The sequence below is a fragment of the Elephas maximus genome, chromosome 3, assembly GCF_024166365.1.
Source record: "Elephas maximus indicus isolate mEleMax1 chromosome 3, mEleMax1 primary haplotype, whole genome shotgun sequence".
Classification (NCBI taxonomy): Eukaryota; Metazoa; Chordata; class Mammalia; order Proboscidea; family Elephantidae; genus Elephas; species Elephas maximus.
Genome location: NC_064821.1, coordinates 188,307,023 through 188,330,058, shown reverse-complemented (window position 1 = coordinate 188,330,058; position 23,036 = coordinate 188,307,023). Strand labels below are relative to the sequence as shown.

General features: G+C 38.1%; 1 protein-coding gene across 1 annotated transcript; it reads left to right on the top strand.

The window, feature by feature from the left end:
- Positions 1-11,822: 11,822 nt before the first annotated feature.
- LOC126071450 (small proline-rich protein 2E-like) lies at positions 11,823-12,029 on the top strand. Its single transcript, XM_049875647.1, has one exon. The coding sequence runs from the start codon at positions 11,823-11,825 to the stop codon at positions 12,027-12,029; it is 207 nt and encodes a 68-aa protein (XP_049731604.1).
- Positions 12,030-23,036: the final 11,007 nt, after the last annotated feature.

Below are 23,036 nucleotides of genomic sequence, written 5' to 3'. Positions count from 1 at the left end.
CTTCCCTTCCAATCCAATTCAGTGTCCATCTGGTACTTTAAAGACCTATTGGGGGTTTAGTGTGGAATCTCACACAGAGTCCTAGCAGATCTGAAAACAAAGATGAGGATTGAATGGGGGTCTCTGGAAGACAATGTATCTGAATCACTCACTTTCCCCTCTAGGTGGACTTCAGTTCTACGGAAATGGAGTAACCATAATCTTTGCTGAAGACACACTGGATTGTTGGTCCATGGAGGGCTGACCTTAATTAATTATTTTTACTTTCTTCTTATTACATCAATAATTTAATTTTATGTTAATTATATTTAAAGTAATATTTTGAAGTCTTATATATCTATCAAGAACTAGAACAATTTGCAATAAGTTTTATCTACCTAAGTAGCAGCCTATTCAATTTTGCCTCTTTTGTCTTCCTGGAATTTTTGTTTATAATTTCATAGCTTTTCATTTTATTGTTTTTTATTTATGTGCAGTGTTTTCAAACTGTAGGAAAAAAAAGTGTTTTATTCCATGTAGCTTTCTAAGACATACTTGTTTCACTTATTAGTATATTATGAAAATCCATCCATATTGCTGCATGTAACCATAGTTCACCCATTTTCTGCACTATACGATGCCCGTCATGTGACTATACCACATTTTACTATCCATTCTTTGATTGACAGGATATAGTTGTTTCCGGCTTTTGCTGTTACGATCAGTGCTGCTATGAATATTCATGCATACATCTCCTGGTGCATATATGCAAATACTTCTACCCTATATATTCCTAGGAATAAAATTTTCTGTTACATGTGAGTATTAGGTTTGACTAGCTATTGCCATATTTATTTCCAAGTGGTTGTACTACTTTACTCTAATTTAGTAAACCAAAACGACCCCGCAAACGCACATTCTCCCCCACATACTGCATTACTTAACTTCTTATTTTTTACCAATCAAATAAATACACGATGGGATCTCTGTGTTTGAGCAGCACTTTGTATTAATGTGTTTGAGCATCGATTCTTATATACATCAGGCCTATCCATTTCTTTATCTTGAGAAAACTTCTCATGCCTTTTACCCATTTTTCTATTATACTTTTGATTTTTTCTTATTTATATGTAGAAGTTATATTATTAGGGGAAAAAAAAAAAAAAAACCTGCTCCTTGGCAGATTGGTAGGACTTGTATAAAATATATTTGGGCCCTCATGTTTTCTCCTGTTAGTAGATTTTAAACCACTGTTTCAATTTTTAAAAACAATATATAATGAAATCAAAGTTTCCATTGATTCTAAAGACAGATTTTTAATAATAAATTTATTTCAAAATTCTGGCCAAGGAAAACTAGAAAACCTGTGTAAGCTTCTAGAAGGAAAAGCATTGTGGAAAATCCTTGGAGTTCTAGATCCTCCTTCTTTCTCTACTCGTTTTTTAAAATGACCTTTTTGTTTTCAAATAGATTTACCAAAAAGTAGTCAAGGTAGCACAGAAGAGCTTCCATATATTTCAGAATCAGTTTGCCCGATTATTAACATCCTCCACAGTGTGTTACATTTCTTGCAATTAATAACCCAATATTGATATATTATTATTAAATCATGGAAACCCTGGTGGTGTAGTGGTTAAGAGCCACGGCCTCTAACCAAAAGGACAGCAGTTTGAACCCACCAGACGTTCCTTGGAAAGCCTATGGGGCAGTTCCACTCTGTCTTATAGGGTCACTATGAGTCCGAATCAACTCCACGGCAAAGGGTTTTTTTTTGGTTATTGTTAGTATTATTAAGTGCACTTCATACTTTATTCAGTTCTCCTTAGCTTTTACCTAATGTTCCTTTTGTATTTCTGGATTCCTTTCAGGATACCACCTTACATGTAGCCATCATGCCTCCTTCCAAAAAAACCAAACCAAGTCCATTGCCATTGAGTCAATTCTGTCTCATAGCGACCCTGTGAAAGGACAGAATAGAACTGCCCCATAGATTTTCCAAGCAGCACCTGGTGGATTCCAACTGCTGACCTTTTGGTTAGTAGCTGTAGCTTTTAACCACTGCGTCACCAGGGTTTCCTAAGGTGAAGTGCACATTATTAGGTTCATCACAATCTTCAGGCTCCTCTTAAGTCTCTCAAACTTCTCTTTTGTTTTGAGGACCTTGACAGTTTTGAAGACTACTGGGCAAGTGTTTTGTAAAATGTCCTCAATAAGGATTTATCTGATGTTTTTTCATGATTTGGCTGGGGTTATGAGTTTTGGGGAGGAAGACCACAGAGGTTAAATACCATTCTCATCACAGCTTATCAGGGTATATACTATCAACATGATTTATTGTCTTTGATGTTAACCTTGATTACCCGGCTTCGGTAGTGTGTGTCAGGTTTCTCCACTGTAAAGTTGCTCTTTTATCAACTTTTCCACACTGTACTCTTTGGATGGAAGTTCCCATGTGCAGTCCACACTTAAGGAGTGTGGGGTTATGTGCCACCTTTTTTGGAACTCTTCTGCAAGGGAGATTTATTTCTTCTCCCCAATTTATTTTTTATTCCATTATTTATATACGTATGGACTTATTGATAAATATCCACTTTATACTTTGGGTCATAACCCAATAAACCTATTGTTGTCCTGTCAATTCTGACTTATGGCCACCCTATGCATGTGCTACAGAGTAGAGTTGTGCTCCACTGGGTTTTCTTGGCTGTAATCTTTTGCAGAAGCAGATCACCCGCTGTTTCTTCCATGGTAGCACTTTATTTTTTCCTCAAATTGTTCCAGCTTTGGCCATTGGGAGCTCTTTCATTTCCAAAGTTACTTAGGTTCTCACCTTTCCCCACCCACCACTCAGCGAGGTTGTATCATACATTTGTGATACTGTTAGATTCTGGCATTACATTCTTCATTCCTTCTTGGAATCCTAGAGTTTTTTAAATAAGTTTAAAAAATTTTGCATACATTTCTTTGTGCTGTAACATTCTGTAGTTTTTGACAAGTTCATAATGTCATGTATTCACCATTACAGTATCATAGAGAAGAGTTTCACTGCCTTAAAGTATTTCCTGTGCTTTAACTATTCAGCCCTCCTCCAACCCTGAAACTCTGGCAACCACGAATCTGTTTATAGTTTTCCCTTTCCCAGAAGTCATATAAAAGGAATCATACAATATGTAGCCTTTCAGATTGGCTTCTTTTACTGAGGAATTTGCATTTAAGATTTAATCATTTCTTAGTGTGACTTGATAGCTCGTTCCTTTTTATCATTGAATAGTATCCAATTGTATGGGTATATCATAGTTTATTCATTCATCTCTTGAAGGACATCTTGTTTTCTTCCAGTTTTGGGGAATTATAAACAAAGCTACTACAAAGATTTGGATAGGGATTTTGTGTTAACTTAAGTTTTCATATCAGTTGGGTAAATTCCTGGGAGTGCTACTATTGGATTACATGATAAGACTATACTTAGATTTGTAAGATCTTAAGTGAGTCTTGAGAAGTCAGAGTTTTCTAAGAATTTTTTGTTTAACTTTTATTTATTTTTTTTTTTTACTGATGCTCTGAGTTCTGTTAGTCCTCTCTGCTCAGGTTATAGTCACCTGCCCCCCCCCATCATAAAGTCGAAACAGCTTTTATCCTCCTATAGTTTTTCCTAATTTTTGGCCCAGTTTCTATGTTTTCCTTTATGATTTTGGGGAAGGAGCCAACAGCTTGTAAATGCTCATTATCTTTGGAAGACTCTTAGGAGAAGAGTCTGATTCATTCTGTTTTTACCTCCTGTTCTTAATCTCGCTAACACACAGCATATACCATCAGTTCACATCTTTATTAGGCCTTGAAATCATCCCCAGTAGATATTCTGATTTTACATTTAGGAAAAATAAAACTAAAATTTTTAAATTCTATTTAGTTTTGGAAAGTTAGTACTGAGGGACTATTTCCCTGTTTTCTTTTCTTATGGGTGTATAATTTTTTTTTATTTGGGGTAAATACATATGTAACAAAGAATTGCCATTTCAGCATCTTTTTATGTATACAATTAAGTGACATTAATTACATTCATCATGTTGTTCAACCATCACCGGTATCAGTTTCCAAAGTTTTCCATCTCCCCTAACAGAAGCACAATGTCTCCTGAGCAATATGCCCCCCCATGGGTATATAAACCGATAACTATTACAACTCCTCAGTAAATTGAACCTTTTATCATCATGAAGGAGCTCCTTCATTATCTCTAATAATGCCTTTAAAATTTTTGTAATATATTATTATTTATTTTGCTATTGTTGAGAATATACACAGCAAAACATCCACCAATTCAACGGTTTCTACCTGTGCCATTTAGTGACACTGATTACATTCTTCAAGTTTTGTAACCATTCTCACCCCCGTCTTCTGAGTTGTTCCTCCCCCAACCACATAATTTCACTGCCCCCTTAAGATCCCTATCTAATCTTTCGAGTTACTGCTGTCGTTTTGATGCCATATAGATAGTTCTTAAAAAAGCATAGTGCTTAAGGTAGACATTTTTACTATTTAGTAAGCTAAAGTGTTGTTTGGTTTCAAGAAGACACCAAGGGATATTTTTCGTTTAAGTTTTAAAGCTTATCTCAGGGCAATAATTTCAAGGGTTCATCCAACCTTCTTGGCTCCAGGAAGCCATCAGAGAGATACAAATCAAAATCACAATGAGACATCTTTTTATTCCCACTAGGATGTCTAAGGAGCCCTGGTGGTGTAGTGGTTAAGAACTAGGCTGCTAATCAAAAAGCTTTTCAGTTCAAATCCACCAGCTTTTTCTTGGAAACCCTATGGAGCAGTTCTATTCTGTCCTATAGGGTCAGTATAAGTTGGAATCGACTCGATAGCAACTTTTTTTTTTTTTTTAAGGATGGCTGGGATTAAACAGCCGGAATAACAAAAAACAGAAAATAACAAGTGTTGGTGAGGAGGTGGGAAGTTGGATCCATTAGCCATTGCTAGTGGGAATGCAAAATGGTATAGCCGTTGTGGAAAACAAGTTGGTGGTTCCTCCAGAAACTAAAAAATAGAATGACCATAAAACCCAAAACCAAACCCATTGTCGTAAAGTCAATTCCAACTCAGCCACCCTATAGGACAGAGTAGAACTGCCCCATTGGGTTTCCAAGAAGTAGTTGGTGGACCCAAACTCCTAAACTTTTCTTAGCAGCTGTAGCTGTTAAGCACTGTGCCACCAGGGTTATGAGAACTACCATATGATCCAGCAGTTCCACTCCTAAGTGTATACCCAAAAGAAATGAAAGCAGAGACTCAAAGAGAGACCTGTACGACAATGCTCATTGCAGCACTATTCACCATAGCCAAGAGGTGGAAACAGACTACTGGAGCATGAACAGATGAATGGATGAACAAAATGTGGTACATACATACAATAGAATACTACTCAGCCTGTAGGAGAAATGAAGTCTTGATACCCGCTACAATATGGGTGGAGCTGAAAGACGTTATGCTGAGTGAAATAAATCAATCACAAAAGGACAAATATTGTATGACCCCACTTATATAAATAGACAAGAATGGGTTATTTATTCATTTTTTTGGTACAGATTTAGCTTGAAATTAATGTAAGCTGACACCAAAAGGAATGTGATATTTACGCTAGGCATTTTGTTACTCTCCTGAACAACTAATGGCAGTAATAGTCAACTAAATTAGAGATCAGATTTTTTGATAGAATAATAAGCACTATGAACACTAAGTTTTTTCAAACCAACATATTGGATTTTATTGCATTTAGATTTTTATTTGTACTTGAACAGTATTCAGAGAAGAGCGTAGGGAGCCCAAATACTGAAGAGTGGATACATTATTTTTTCTATATTTTCTTTTAAATATTTGCTTATATTAACTCCCATTTTCTTCGCATAGGAATGTCAAGATTAGCTCATCTTATTATTTCTTCACACCTGGTTCAAGTCAGTGTTTTCATTTCCTTTCCCCTAAAAACTTCAAAGACTGACTTAAAATAGACATGACAAAGAAGATTTTAAAGATTCAGCAAATAAGTTTCTCAACCATGAAACATAAATTGAACTAGATATATCACCTCCTACTATTTTGTTCAGTGGCACACAACACAAAGTGCAAAATATCAGGTAAAAATGTTGAATTAAGACTTGAAGAATTTTTTAAAATTTGTGTTCTTATCTGTCATTTTCATAAATACTGATTAACAGCAAAATTCTTAGAATATTAGGGCATGGAAGGAATAAAATTGAGACAAGGGCTACCTGACTCTTAAAGATCATAAAGTCAAGCTCTTTAGATATGTAGATAGATAGATAGGTTGGTAGACATATAGATAGATAGATGATAGATAGACAGGTAGGTAGATAGGTAGAAAGATATATAGCTAGATAGGTAGGTAGGTGGGTAGATATATGATAGATAGACAGTTAGATGATAGATAGATAGACAAAGAGAGAAAGAGATAGATGATAGATAGGTGATAGACAGACAGACAGAGAGATAGGTAGATACATAGACAGAACACACATGCCTATGTGTGTGTGGGTGAAGTGTTACAGTGTGCTGTATATCATGTCTCAGGTCTTGGATGTTCAGACTCAGGGAAACGTGGATCACCAGGCACTGCTCTTTATGTTGTGACAGCTGCTCATGTATCTGACCTTCAAGGAACTCTGAATATTCAACTTTACTTCCACACCCTATATAGTGACTCTTGCTTGAGATGTTGGTGGCTCCAGAACTGCAGTGACATTAGTGTCTGTACTGCCATGAGCCTCTTTGGGAGGGGTGTTCTCAGATGGAGGAGTCTCCAAGGTGCAACCAAAGCTGGTCTACCTGGTGCTGCAATCCCATTTGGGCATCTGATTCTCAATTTGTGTGGTAGAAATCAGACATTTCTCTAAGGACTTATGTTTTGGATGTGATGTGAGGCTATGGGGAATAGTAAGTGACCAGCTGAGTAAAGTCCTCTCTCTTTTTTACCTCTGAAGTACCTAGCATGTGTAAGAGTCTATATGAACAATTTGGTGACGACCCAGATTACAGATACCTGGCCTCAGGTACCAAAGTGATGGCTCTACCCCTGATGGTCATAGTCAGGTCATGGTCAGTGGTGCTCTTGGCCAAAAGCCCTTCCTTCCTGATAGGATGAATGACAGTCCTGGGAATCCAGAGACAGCCCTGCTTAAGCCAGGGACATGATGCTGGGCTGATTCAGGACTCCTGTATTCCCTAGAGAATAGCTGGTGACTAAATCAGAGGTTCAGGTTATCTCCTCTTCCTCCTTCTCCTCGACTTCCTTCTTCTCAAATTATACAGTCATATTCTAGAAAACTTCCTGATCATTTGGTCCAGGCAAGGAAACTCTACCAAAATCACTGTAAATGTTTAATGCATAACATTCTGTCAGTCCCAACGATATTAGGAAGGGGTAAAAATAAATGAAAAGACTAATCACTCAATCCATTGACAATATACATCTTGAGTTAGCCACATGTGCCAAATTAGTGGATAAAATCTATATATTAAGTGTGGGGGGATAATGTGGTAGGTTGAGGAGCCTGGAGGGTTTAAGAAGATAGACCACAAACATGCAAACCAAAAACCACTGTCTTTTAAAGACCTAAAACCTAATTGGAAAGGGAATGAGAGAAAGCAGACATATAAAATCAGCCCAAATTTACTTTCTGCTCCACCCCCCACCTCGCAGATTATGGACCTTTAATGCTCTGATCCTCTCTCTTCTCCACAAATGTACTCTCACATGATGGTGGGAGTCAAGATAGTATCTTATATTTCTCACTGGTTTTGTGCTATTTAAACTTGGCATTTTGTTCTTGAAAAAAAATAATAATTTATTTCCTGAAAAAGGAATTTCAAGCATACACCACCATATAGCAGTTAGTGCTCAGCTACTAACCAAAAGGTCAGTGGTTCAAACCCACCAGTCACTTCTTGGGAGAAAGATGTGGCAGTCTGCTTTCATAAAGGTTTATAGCCTTGGAAACCCTCTGGGGCAGTTCTACTCTGTCCTACTGGGTCACCATGAGTTGGAATTGACTCCATGACAGTGGGTTTAGTTTTTTTTGGTTACCTGCACTGTAGAGAAGTGCTGAGACAGTGAGATAGGGACATCATGACATCCACCAACAAAGTGTCCCCATAGTCTACAGTAACATAATCCCAAAGCTGTAACTTTCTTCACCAGCCATGGCACAAAAAGTAAGGTTTCAGTGCCTGAGGATAGCTCACGCTTAGGGCTGAAGGGAGACACTGCAGAAGAGTTTAGGAGGTGAGGCTCTGAAAAGGCAAAAATGAAACCATTTTTCCAGAGTTAGAGGACATATTGGGGCATTGTTTCCCAAATTTTAGTTATACCCATAGATACCTTCTATATTTACAGTAACTACACACAACGTATGAAATAGAAATTACTCAACATTTTTACTTTAAATTGGCTTTATACAAACTGAAATCTTTTTAAAAATTTCATTGGTCATAAACAAGACGAATTATTCAGATTATATAATTTTGTAGCACAAAACTAACATAAGTATACACTGAATATTTACATTATTCTGTTCAGCACCTAGACCATCTCCTGTGACACGAGTGGTCCTCCTACCTTGCTTGGGCGACCATGGTATAAACAGATGACTGCTTTTAGCAATTTTTCTTTGTAGGTAGATGAAACATTTTTGAAAGGCTTTTTCATTAAGTACTTTAATGCATCTTTGTGAGGTCACCCTTCATTTGTGGAAGAGGGAGTGTGTACATCTGGAAAGGCATTAGCTGGTGTCTCATGTTCTGCCCTGGATACAGAAGGAAGGGCCAGGAAGGAGGAAGGTTCCAAATGGAGAAGATGAAAGGATAAAAGCAGAGGGCACAGGTTCCTGGAGTTCAGCTGCCAACGCTGTGTGAGCACGAGAACAGTGCACCCTAATGGCCCGTATATCTGTGTGTGTTCCCCACTAACTGTGCACAGCACAGGACTGTGTCTTGTTCTCTATTGTAGGGATCATCAGATGGAATCACACAGGTGTGGTTTAGTAATTAGTTTTTGAATGAATGCTTGCGATTTTTGTTCACTTCTGTTTCCTTCAAGTGCTGATCAAAAGAACTTTTGTTTAAAAAGATAAAAGCGTTCAAGTATATATTCTTGAGAACAGCAAGGAGGAAAAGGACTGAGGAGAATGGATCCCACCCTGCAGTTTACCTCTGGAGAGAAGCACATCCAGGAAAGATGCTTCTGTAGAAAAGGCAGCTCAAGGAGATGGCGAATATGAGTCTAATCTGGGGTTCTATGGGAAGAAAGGAAGAACAGAAAGAAGGAAAACCCAAGCTCAAACAGAGTTAAGAAAAGGCCCAGTACAGCCATCCCCCACCTCCTACCCCAAGAAGTAGGTATTATTCTCCTCTGTTTGTTCATAGACAAAGGTCCAAACCCAGAGAGGAGAGGTGACCTACCCATGGTCAAACAGCTTGTCAAATATAGAATTGGGAACAGACATCAGGATCCATTTAAATCTCTCTTTCCTTCTATAACATTGCCAAATCGTATGAGGAATGTAGAGCTGCAAACTGCTTTACTTGACATGTACTCCACTGTGCTCAATACGGACAAATGCTACAATTAAGTAAAATTCGTAATGACATAATTATTAATATTTAAGGAGTTGTAAATGAATAGTAATTAATTTTAATGACTGACTTTCTAATAAATAGATTTCAATTTCATCTTGAAACTACCAATAGTTTCTGTACCAAACAGTTTAAATAACTAATAAATAAAAAATACAAATAAAATCAATTCTTTGAACAGCATTGATCATTAGGTTGGTTTTCCCAGTGATCCTCAAGGGGTAGGATGACAGAGAATATGAACAACCTTCTTAGTTTTTATTGGGTACAGTTATGTAGGGGCACCTGGTATACCATGTGGGGAGGGAGTTAGCTCAGAAGCTTGCTTTCTGTTGTAGTTCCAGGAACTGAGCTGCTAGAGTATCTCAATTGTAATAGGTGATGTTGTGATGCTTGTTGAGACCATGGGGCCCAAATTGGTACAGGTTTTATAAAGGCCTTTAAAAAAAAAAAACAGAAAACCCATTACTATCGAGTGAATTCCGACTCATACCGACCCTATAGGAAAGAGTAGAACTGGCCCAGGCGGCTTCAAAGGAGCTCCTGGTGGATTCAAAATGACAAATTCTGGTTAGTAGGTGTCCTTTTAACCCCTACACCACCAGGGTTTCCAAGGCTTTAGGAATCAGCTTTATATCTTGTATTTGAAGACACAAAGCAGAAGAAAATAGGACCCTATTTGTCACCATTTTGCTGAATGTTTAGAAGTACACTGGTGGGACGGCTAATGAGACGATCTGGGACCTTACATCAGTCCATTTTTGAGGAAGGAAAGGAAACTTAGATCAGCAAGCCATGGAATCAAGAGGAAATGCATTATAATGAGGCTTTGGTGTAATGAGTGGAGTCCCTTGGTGGCACAAAGGGTTAAATGCTTAGCAACAAACCGAAAACTTGGCAGCTTAAGTCCACCCAAAGTACCTTGAGAGACATGCCTGGCTATCTCCTTCTGAAAGATTGCAGCCATTGAAAACCCTGCAGGACAGTTCTACTCTGAAACACATGGGGTCGCGGTGAGCTGGAATTGACTTGATGGCAACTGATACTGGAGTAATGAGAAAGGTGTCATGAGGTATCCAGGCTCCAAGGTAGTCAGGCTTTTTTCACTCCAGCATGTGTAACAAATTGACAAACAGCTAAAGTAGAACAGGGAAGGCACTTTTGTGATGCAGGGAAGGTGAAGGATAAGAAAGGGTCTTGTCCGCAGTCAAGAAAAAAAGCCTTTGGACACCAGTTAGAGAATTCCCTAAATTCTCCCACTGCTGTAAGTTACTGAAACTGTAGGGCCTAAGGCAGGGCCTCTGAGTCATGGACACTTAGCGCAGTGAGGAGATCTGGAAGCATGATGCTTCCTGTTATCAGAGTCCCTGTCCAGCCAGTTAGGGATGAATTTCTTGGACCGGTCCATTTTTAGGAAGCTCCACTTGCCCCTGGGTGGGGTAGCAATGCTTTATATAAAAAAGTCTTCTGCTGCAAGGCTAGCATCCTCCTGATACTTGACTCCCGATCTGCTTTGGAGAACCTGGTGAGTCTGATTCCTTGAGTTCTTGTGTATATTTGTTGCTCTCAAATATTTGAATTCAATGTGAAGACAAAATTTGGTGTGTTGAAAGTTAGGATCATGGGTTTGATGCCATTAATTGATGAAAAGTGTGGATTGGGGCATAATGATACAAGGATATAACGCTTTAACTTGGCTCTGGTAGATTGAAAAAGAAGTTAATAGGAAAGCTTTGCTTTGAAGTAGAGAACTAGGTAATTTTTTTTTCCTTTCCATTTTTTTTTGAGTCCATTCTGCTGTGATTTCAAAGGTCGTTGAATTCTCCCTGAACAGCTGCTTGCTCTCTACTCAAGTACTGCTGCCTCGCAAGAAATAATGACAGAAATTGCTTGTGAGGTTGCTTAAGATTTCAGGAATTGTGACTGCCTTTCTTGAAGATGTTATTTTCATGTCAACATCATTACTTGCTGCTTTAGAACAGAAAGTATTTCCCAGAAACAGTGAAGCAACTGGCTAGAGAGGAGAAGGCAGAAAGTTATACAAGGGGAATTAAGAGATGAAAGTGTATCTTGGAGACTGGAGAGGTGATATCCAATGGAATCAAATAAGTTTTGGCTTTTCTGACCGTAGAAGTTCCTTCTTGTGAACACTGTCATCTAATTTCTTTCAGATTTCCAGAGACTCCAGAAAGATGTCTTACCAGCAGCAGCAGTGCAAGCAGCCCTGCCAACCACCTCCTGTGGTGTGCACACCTAAGTGCCCTGAGCCATGTCCACCTCCAAAGTGCCCAGAGCCATGTCCACCCCCAAAGTGCCCACTGCAACCATACCAGCAGAAATGCCCTCCTACACAGATATACCCACCCTGCCAGCAGAAGTGCCCACCTAAGAGCAAGTGACACCATCAGGATCCATCAGGATCATGCGAGGAAAAGAACAATTGTCTCAGACTCCTTCCACAACTCCACCTTCACCTTCTTTTCAAAACCAGTCATGGACACAGATTTTTTATCCATTTGCCCAGGATCTGCCCATAATGATTCCTAGCTACTGAAGGTTTTTTCTTTTTTTTTTCTTTTTCCCTGCAGTGTTATACTGCTACTCTCCAGGAGGTAACTGAGAAAGGGCAGTCCTCAGCTATGCCAGGATCCCAGCGCCTGAAAGGAAGACACAATGGCACACTCCTCTGGTCTCATCAGATGATTTTTTTGAGGTCTTCTGTGTCTCTAACCTGGGCAGGGATTTCTACCACTTGGACAATTGTAATTTTTGTTTCACTTCTTGAATAAAGTACCTGTTTTCAGATGGGATGAATATTTTATTTCTTTTTCAAACCTACTTTTGTTAGCAATATTAAATCCTGATTTCAGCTTACTTTTTTCCTTCTTTAGTCTCAATATCCAGGCTCTCACAATCACTGCTACCTGAATTTTGGATCACACCAAAGAATATTTCTACATTATTTTGAACCCATGTCTTTTTCTTTAATTACTCTTACATTTGGGGGACAAATCATATAAACCTTCCGAATTTCACTTTCTTTACTGCAAAGTGGGGAAAATAATATTTAGATCACAAATCTGTTTTAGGTATAAAATTGAATAATGCCTGTAATTTTGTTGGCAGAAAACCTGAGCCAGAATTAAACAAACAAAAACAAACCTCATTACCATTGAGATGATTCCAGCTCATGCCAACGCCATGTGTTACAGAGTAGGATTGCTACATAGGGTTTTTTTGGCTGTAAACTTTATGGAAGCATATTACCAGAACTTTCTTCCATGGTACTGCTGAGTGGGTTCAAATTGACAACCTTAGGTTAATTGCTGTTGGCGTTATGTGCTGCCATTGAGTTGGTTCTGACTTGTAGTGACCCTATGTACAAACAGAATGAAACATTGCCTAGTCCTCTGTCATTTTCACAATCGTTGCAATATTTGATCTCATTATTGTAGCCACTGTGGCAATCCATCTCATTGAGGGTCTTCCCCTTTTTTGCTGACCCTCTCCTTTGGCAAGCATGATGTGCTTTGCCAGGGACTGGTCCCTCCTGGTAACATGTCCAAAGTAAGTGATGGGAAGTGTCATCGTCCTTACTTCTTAGTATAGTAGTTCGAGTCAAACAATTTGTGCCACACAAGGGCCTTGAACCAGAATTAGCATACAATACATGGTAGTTTGTTAGTAGCAGAGGATCCTCATCATCACTGTGTTGTTCCAGCCAGAAAGAAGCTTAGACATGACTACTACAGGAAATAAGATTTTTAAACTTGATTAAGCTTTCATACCTCTTACTCTCTTTCTTTTCTAATTCACTTCACTTTTCTATGTGATATTCTAGTTAAAGAGTTTTTGGAATTAGTGGTGCATTCTACATGAGATCAGGGTATTTCTGAAAACATGGAGAGTACAGAAGAAAGAGAAATTTTCAAGGCTCCAGAAGGCCTTTGACTCCCTCATCTTCATGGGTACCACCTGCTCTTCTTACTCCATCTGCAGACAAAAATTCAAGGTCCTGTCATTTTTGTTCACCTCTGAAATTAATTTTTGGAGTGTTCTGACTTTACATTTGGCAAGTAATGGGCTTAGAGTATGTATTTCATATTGAAAAGTTAGTGCTGCTATGTAGTTTGGTTTATAAGTGCTTATTTTACAAGAAGGCAGGCCATCAATTGCTCATATGCCAGTTCAAATTGAAACTGAAGAAATTAGAACAAATCCATGAGATCCAAAGTATAACCTTGGGCATATTAAACCAGAATTTAGAGACCATCTGAAGAAAAGATTTGACACATTGAACACTAATGACCAAAGAGCAGATGAGTTGTGGGATAATATCAAGGCCATCATACATGAATAAAGCAAGAGGTCATTAAAAAGAGAGGAAAGAAAGAAAAGGCTAAAATGGATGTCAGAAGAGACTCTGAAACTTGCTCTTGAATATCAAGTAGCTACAGCAAAAGGAAGAATTGGTGAAGTGAAAGAAGAGAACAGAAGATTTCAAAGGGCGGTTGGAGAAATCAAAATGAAGTCCTATAACGATATGTGCAAAGAGCAGGAGGTAGAAAACCAAAAGGGCAGAACACACACGGCATTTCTCAAGCTGAAAGAACTGACGAAAGAATTCAAGCCTCGACTTGCAATAGTGAAGGATTCTATGGGGAAAACATTAAACGATGCAGGAAGCATCAACAGAAGATGTAAGGAATACACAGAGTAATTATACCAGAAAGAATTGGTGGATGTTCAACCATTTGAGGAGGTAGCATATGATCAGGAAGCGATGGTAATGAAGGAAGAAGTAGAAGCTGCACTGAAGACATTGGAGAAAAACAAAGCTCCAGGAATTGATGAAATATGAAGTGAGATGTTTCAACAAATGGTTGCAGTGCTGGAAGTGCTCACTTGTCTATGCCAAGAAATTTGGAATACAGCTACCTGGCCAATTGACTGGAAGAGATCCATATTTATGCCTACTCCCAGGAAAGGTGATCCAACTGAAAGTGGAAATTGTTGAACAGTATCATTAACATCATGAGCAAGTAAAATCTTGCTGAAGATCATTCAAAAGCAGCTGCAGCAGTATATCAACAGGGAACTGCCAGAAATTCAGTTCAGATTCAGAAGACAATGCAGGACCAGGGATATCGTTGCTGAATGTCAGGTGGATCTTGGCTGAAAGCAGAGAATACCAGAAAAACATTTACCTGTGTTTTACTGACTATGCAAAGGCATTTGACTGTGCAGATCATAACAAATTATGGATAACATTGCAAAAGAAGAATGGGAATTCCAGAACACTTAATTGTGCTCATGAGGAACCCATACATAGTTCAAGAGGTAGTTGTTCGGACAGAGCAAGGGGATACCGTGCGGTTTTAAGTCAGGAATGGTGTGAGCCAGGGTTGTATCCTGTCACCATACATATTCAATCGGTAAGCTGAGCAAATAACCTGAGAAGCTGGCCTATATGAAGCGGAATGGGGCATCGGGACTGGTGAAAGACTCATTAAGAACCTGCATTGTGCAGATGACACAGCCTTGCTAGCTGAAAGTGAAGAGGACTTGAAGCACTTAGTGATGAAGATCAAAGACCACAGCCTTCAGCATGGATTACACCTTAACATAAAGGAAACAAAAATCCTCAAACTGGACCAATAAGTAACACCATGATAAATGGAGAAAGATTGAAGTTGTCAAGGATTTTGTTTTACTTGGCTCCAAGATCAAAACCCTTGGAAAGAGCAGTCAAGAAATCAAAAGATGCATTGCATTGGGCAAATGTTCTGCAAAAGCTCTCTTTAAAGTGATGAAAAGCTAAGATGTCACCTTGAAGACTAAGGTGCACCCGACCCAAGCCATGGTATTTTCCATTGAATCATGAGCATGTAAAAGCTGGAAAATAAATAAGAGAGACAGAAGAATTGACACCTTGGTGTGGCCTTGGCGAAGAATATCATATATGCCACGGGCTGCCAAAAGAATGAACAAATCTGTCTTGGAAGAAGTACAACGAGAATGTCCCATAGAAGCAAAGATGGTGCGACTATGTCGTACATACTTTGGACATGTCGTAGGAGAGATCAGTCCCTGGAGAAGGACATCATGTTTGTTAAAGTACAGGGTTAACAAAAAAGAGGAAGACCCTCAAAGAGATGGATTGACACAGTGGCTCCAACGATGGGCTTAAACATAACAACGATTGTGGGCATGGCCAAAGACTGGGGGGTGTTTCATTCTGTTGTATATAGGACGGCTATGAGTTGGAATCGACTCCATGGCACCTAACAAAAACAAAATTTTACAAATCGATTAAGATGCTAAAAGGAGGGATGTTCTTTAAACGTATCCTTTCTTATGGTCCTACATGTCCACACACATACAGAAACAGGTGCACATGTGCATGCACACACACCATTATTTTTAAAAGAAATAAATCTCCTCATTAAATCATACTATACTTATACCTAAGCGTATTTACAATTAGGATACTCCTCTTTCTATAAACTTAAACGATACTTCCAAGGTGGGTGTACTATTGGCCATTCCTACCTCTGATATGCATCCTTGGGTGGATGAAATGGTAACATGTCTGCTAATTAAAAGTTAGGCAGTTTGAGTCACACAGAGGCACCTCAGACATAAGGCATGACAATCTACTTCCAAAAATCAGCCCCTGAAAACCCTGTGGAGCACGGTTCTACTCTGACACGCTTGGGGCTGTCCTAAGTCAGGACCAACTCAATGACAACTGGTCTTTACCAGTAATATATGAGTTCCAGCTACTTTATATCTTTACCAATATTTAGTATTCTCAGTATATTAAATTTTAGGCTTTCTAGTGACTATCAAGTAGTGTCTCATTGTGCTTTTAAATGGCATTTTCCTGATGACTAGTAATGATAACGTCCTTTTCGCTTACTTGTCTACTTTTACATGCTGCCTATTGAAATCTTTTGCCCACTAGGTAGCTTGGACTCCATATCCATTCAGTTGGTCTATTTGTCTGTCTTGATGTCAATATTACATAGTCTCTATTACCATGGCTTTGCAGTAAATCTTGAAAATATGTAGCAAAATTCATCCAAATTTGTTTTTTTTTTCGAAAAACTTTTGGTCCTTTCATTTCCTTATAATTTTTAAAAACAATTTTACAAATGCTATGAAAAATATTGTTGTGTTTGGATTAGAATTGTGTTGTAAAATTTGTTCAATTTAGGAGAGAATGCACATTTCATAAAAGTGTTTTCTGATACATGAAGATATTATATATCTTCACTTATTTAGTTCTTCTTGAATTTATCTCAGCAGTGTTTTGTAATTTTCAGTGTAAATATCTTGTCCACATTTTGTTGAATTTATTTTTTAAGTATGTTTGGTTAATTCTATATTATTCATATTATTCTACATGATATTAATTTAAGTTTTGTCTATTTGTTGCTGCTTAAATAAAAAACATACAATTGATATTTGTTTTTTTAAAATAATTTTTATTGTGCTTTAAGTGAAAGTTTACAAATCAAGTCAGTCTGTCCCAAATAAGCTTATATACACCTTACTCCATACTCCCACTTACTCTCCCCCTAATGAGTCATCCCGCTCCCTCCTTCCAGTCTCTCCTTTCGTGACCAATTTGCCAGTTTCTAACCCTCTCTACCCTCCTGTCTCCCCTCCAGACAGGAGATGCCAACACAGTCTCAAGCGTCCACCTGATACAAGTAGCTCACTCTTCATCAGCATCTCTCTCCAGCCCATTGTCCAGACCCTTCCATGTCTGATGAGTTGTCTTCGGGAATGGTTTCTATCCTCAGCCAACAGAAGGTTTGGGGACCATGACCGCCGGGATTCCTCTACTCTCGGTCAGACCCTTAAGACTGGTCGTTTTATGAGAATTTGGGGTCTGCATCCCACTGATCTCCTGCTCCCTCAGGGGTTCTCTGTTGTGCTCCCTGTCAGGGCAGTCATCGGTTGTGGCTGGGCACCATCTAGTTGTTCTGGTCTCAGGATGATGTAAGTCTCTTGTTCATGTGGCCCTTTCTGTCTCTTGGGCTCATGGTTATCGTGTGACCTTGGTGTTCTTCATTCTCCTTTGATCCAGGTGGGTTGAGACCAATTGATGCATCTTAGATGGCTGCTTGTTAGCATTTAAGACCAAAGACGTCACATTTCAAAGTGGGATGCAGAATGTTTTCATATAGAATTATTTTGCCAATTGACTTAGAAGTCCCCTTAAACCGTAGTCCCCAAACCCCAGCCCTTGCTCTGCTGACCTCTGAAACATACAGTTTATCCCGGAAAATTCTTTGCTTTTGTCCAGTCCAGTTGAGCTGACCTTCTGTGTATTGAGTATTGTCCTTCCCTTCACCTAAAGTAGTTCTTATCTACTAACTAATCAGTAAATATCCTTCTCCCACCCTCCCTCCCTCCCCCATTGTAACCACAAAAGTATGTGTCCTTCTCAGTTTATACTATTTCTCACGATCTTATAATAGTGGTCTTATACAATATTTGTCTTTTTGCCTCTGACTAATTTCTCTCAGCATAATGCCTTCCAGGTTCCTCCATGTTATGAAATGTTTCACAGATTCGTCACTGTTCTTTATTGATGCGTAGTATTCCATTGTGTGAATATACCACAATTTATTTAACCATTCATCCATTGATGGACACCTTGGTTGCTTCCAGCTTTTTGCTATTGTAAACAGAGCTGCAGTAAAAATGGGTGTGCATAAATCTGTTCGTGTAAAGGCTCCTAGTTCTCTAGGGTGTATTCTGAGGAGTGGGATTTCTGGGTTGTATGGTAGTTCTATTTCTAACTTTTTAAGAAAACGCCAGATAGATTTCCAAAGTGGTCTTACCATTTTACATTCCCACCAGCAGTGTATGAGAGTTCCAATCTCTCCGCAGCCTCTCCAACATTTATGATTTTGTGTTTTTTGGATTAATGCCAGCCTTGTTGAGTGAGATGGAATCTCATCATAGTTTTAATTTGCATTTCTCTAATGGCTAGTGATCAAGAGCATTTTCTCATGTATCTGTTAGCTGCCTGAATATCTTCTTTAGTGAAGTATGTGTTCATATCCTTTGCCCACTTCTTGATTGGGTTGTTTGTCTTTTTGTGGTTAAGTTTTAACAGAATCATATAGATTTTAGAGATCAGGTGCTGGTCGGAGATGTCATAGCTGAAAATTCTTTCCCAATCTGTAGGTGGTCTTTTTACTCTTTTGGTGAAGTCTTTAGATGAGCATAGGTGTTTGATTTTTAGGAGCTCCCAGTTATCTGGTTTCTCTTTGTCATCTTTGGTAATGTTTTGAATTCTGTTTATGCCTTGTATTAGGGCTCCTAATTTTGTCCCTATTTTTTCTTCCATGATCTTTATCGTTTTACTCTTTATGTGTAGGTCTTTGATGCACTTGGAGTTAGGTTTTGTGCATGGTGTGAGGTACGGGTCCTGTTTCATTTTTTTACAAAGGGATATCCAGTTATGACAGCATCATTTGTTAAAAAGACTACCTTTTCCCCTTTTAACTGACACCGGGCCTTTGTCAAATATCAGCTGCTCATATGTGGATGGATTTCTATCTGGGTTCTCAATTCTGTTCCATTGGTCTATGTGCCTGTTGTACCAGTACCAGGCTGTTTTGACTACTGTGGCTGTAAAATATGTTCTAAAATCAGGTAGAGTGAGGCTTCCCATGTTCTTCTTCTTTTTCAGTAATGCTTTACTTATATGGGGCTTCTTTCCCTTCCATATGAAGTTGGTGATTTGTTTCTCCATCACATTAAAAAATGTCGTTGAAATTTAGATTGGAAGTGTATTGTATGTCTAGATGGCTTTTGGTAGAATAGACATTTTTACTATGTTAAGTCTTCCTATCCGTGAGCAAGGTATGTTTTTTCCACTAAAGTAGGTCCTTTTTAGTTTCTTGTAGTAGTACTTTGCAGTTTTCTTTGTATAGGTCTTTTACATCTTTAGTAAGATTTATTCCTAAGTATTTTATCTTCTTGGTGGCTACTGTGAATGGTATTGATTTGGTGATTTCCTCTTCGATGTTCTTCTTGTTGATGTAGAGGAACCCAAGTGATTTTTGTTTGTTTATCTTATAACCTGAGACTCTGCCAAACTCTTCTATTAGTTTCAGTAGTTTTCTGGAGGATTCCTTAGGGTTTTCTGTGTATAAGGCCATGTCATCTGCAAATAGAGATAATTTTACTTCCTCCTTGCCAATCCAAATGCCCTTTATTTCTTTGCCTAGCCTCATTGCTCTGGCTAGGACCTCTAGCACAATGTTGAATAAGAGCGGTGATAAAGGGCATCCTTGTCTGGTTCCCGTTCTCAAGGGAAATGTTTTCAGGTTCTTTCCATCCAGGGTGATGTTGGCTCTTGGGTTCGTATAGATGCCCTTTATTATGTTGAGGAATTTTCCTTCAATTCCTACTTTGCTGAGAGTTTTTATCATGAATGGGTTTTGGACTTTGTCAAATGCCTTTTCTGCATCAATTGATAAGATCATGTGGTTTTTATCTTTTGTTTTATTTCTATGGCGGATTACATTAATGGTCTTTCTAATATTAAACCAGCCTTGCATACCTGGTATAAATCCCACTTGGTCGTGGTGGATTATTTTTTTGATATGTAGTTGAATTCTATTGGCTAGAATTTTGTTGGGGATTTTTGCATCTATGTTCATGAGGGATATAGGTGTGTAATTTTCTTTTTTTGTGGTGTCTGTACCTGGTTTTGGTATCAGGGATATGGTGGCTTCATAGAATGAGTTAGGTAGTATTCCATCATTTTCTATGCTTTGGAATACCTTTGGTAGTAGTGGTATTAAGTCTTTTCTGAACGTTTGGTAGAACTCTGCAGTGAAGTTGTCCTGGCCAGGGCTTTTTTTTTTGTTGGGATTTTTTGATTACCTTTTCAATCTCTTTTTTTTGTTATAGGTCTATTTAGTTGTTCTACTTCTGATTGTGTTAGTTTAGGTAGGTAGTGTTTTTCCAGGAATTCATCCATTTCTTCCAGGTTTGCAAATTTGTTAGAGTACAGTTTTTCGTAATAATCTGATATGATTCTGTTAATTGCAGTTGAGTCTGTTGTGATGTGGCCCATTTCGTTTCTTATTTGGGTTATTTGTTTCCTTTCCTGTATTTCTTTTAGTAAGTCTGGCCAATGGTTTAACAATTTTGTTAATTTTTTCAAAGAACCAGCTTTTGGCTTTGTCAATTCTTTCAGTTGTTTTTCTGTTCTCTAATCATTTAGTTCAGCTCTAATTTTTATTATTTGTTTTCTTCTGGTGCCTGATGGATTCTTTTGTTGCTCACTTTCTATTTGTTCAAGTTGTAGGGACAGTTCTCTGATTTTGGATCTTTCTTCTTTATGTATGTGTGCATTTATCAATAGAAATTAACCTCTGAGCACTGCTTTTGCTGTGTCCCAGAGGTTTTGATAGGAAGTGTTTTCAGTCTCGTTGCTTTCTATGAATTTCTTTATTCCCTCCTTAATGTCTTCTATAACCCAGTCTTTTTTGAACAAGGTATTGTTCAGTTTCCAAGTATTTGATTTCTTTTCCCTAGTTTTTCTGTTATTGATTTCCACTTTTATGGTCTTGTGGTCTGAGAAGATGCTTTGTAATATTTCGAAGTTTTGGCTTCTGCAAAGGCTTGTTTTATGACCTAATATGAGGTCTATTCTAGAGAATGTTGCGTGTGCACTAGAAAAAAAGTATACTTTGCAGCTGTTGGGTGGAGTGTTCTGTGTAAGTCTATGAGGTCAATTTGGTTGATTGTAGCAATTAGGTCTTCCGTGTCTCTATTGAGCTTCTTACTGGAAGTCCTGTCCTTCTCTGAAAGTGGTGCATTGAAGTCTCCTACTATAAATGTGGAGGTGTCTATCTCACTTTTCGGTTCTGTTAAAGTTTGTTTTATGTATCTTGCAGCCCTGTCATTGGGTGCATAAATATTTAATATGGTTATATCTTCCTGGTCTATTGTCCCTTTAATCGTTATGTATTGTCCTTCTTTATCCTTTGTGGTGGATTTAACTTTAAAGTCTATTTTGTCAGAAATTAATTTTGCTACTCCTCTTTTTTGCTTGTTATTTGCTTGATATATTTTTATTCATCCTTTGAGTTTTAGTTTGTTTGTGTCTCTAAGTCTAAGGTGTGTCTCTTGTAGGCAGCATATAGACGGATTGTGTTTCTTTATCCAGTCTGAGGCTCTCTGTCTCTTTATTGGTGCTTTTAGTCCATTTATATTCAGTGTAATTATAGATAAGTATGTGCTTAACAAAAAATTTGTTTTTACTTATGTGCTTAGTACTGTCATTTTGATGCCTTTTTGTGTGTGTTGTTGACAATTTCATTTTTCCACTTACTTTTTGAGCTAAGATTTTTTTTTTTGTAAATTGTATGTTCCTCATTTTCATAGTAGTTGAATTTATGTTTGCTGAGTTGTTATGTTTTTCTTGGTTTTTATTTTGAGTTATGGAGTTGTTCTACCTCTTTGTGGTTACCTTAATATTTACCGTTATTTTTCTAAGTAAAAACCTAACGTATTGTCCTATATCACCTTGTTTCCCTCTCCATATGGCAGTTCTATGCCTCTTTCATTTAGTTCCTCTTTTTGATTATTGTGATCTTTTACATATTGACTGCAATGATTCCCTGTTTTGAGTGTTTTTTTCTTTCTCAAATTAATCTTAATTTGGTTTTTGTGATTTCCCTGTTTGATCTGATATCAGGATGTTCTGTTCTGTGACCTTGTATTGTGCTGATGTCTGATAATATTGATTTTCTGACAATTTTCCTTTAGTATTTCTTGTAGCTTTGGTTTGGTTTTTGCAAATTCTCTAAGCTTCTGTTTTTCTGTAAGTGTTTTAATTTTGCCTTCATATTTGAGAGAGAGTTTTGCTGGATATATGATCCTTGGCTGGCAGTTTTTCTCCTCCAGTGCTCTATACGTGTCATCCCATTGCCTTCTTGCCTGCATGATTTCTGCTGAGTAGTCTGAATTTATTCTTATTGATTCTCCTTTGTAGGAGACCTTTCTTTTCTCCCTGGCTGCTTTTAAAATTTTCTCTTTATCTTTGGTTTTGGCAAGTTTGATGATAATATGTCTCGGTGATTTTGTTTTTGGATCAATCTTAAATGGGGTTCGATGAGCATCTTGAATAGATATCCTTTCGTCTTTCATGATGTCAGGGAAGTTTTCTGCCAACAGATCTTCAACTATTCTCCCTATGTTTTTTGTTATCCCTCCCTGTTCTGGGACTCCAGTCACACTCAGGTTGTTCTTCTTGACAGAGTACCACATGATTCTTAGGGTTTCTTTATTTTTTTTTAATTCTTTTATCTGATTTTTTTTTTTCAGCTATATTGGTGTCAATTCCCTTGTCCTCCAGATCTCCC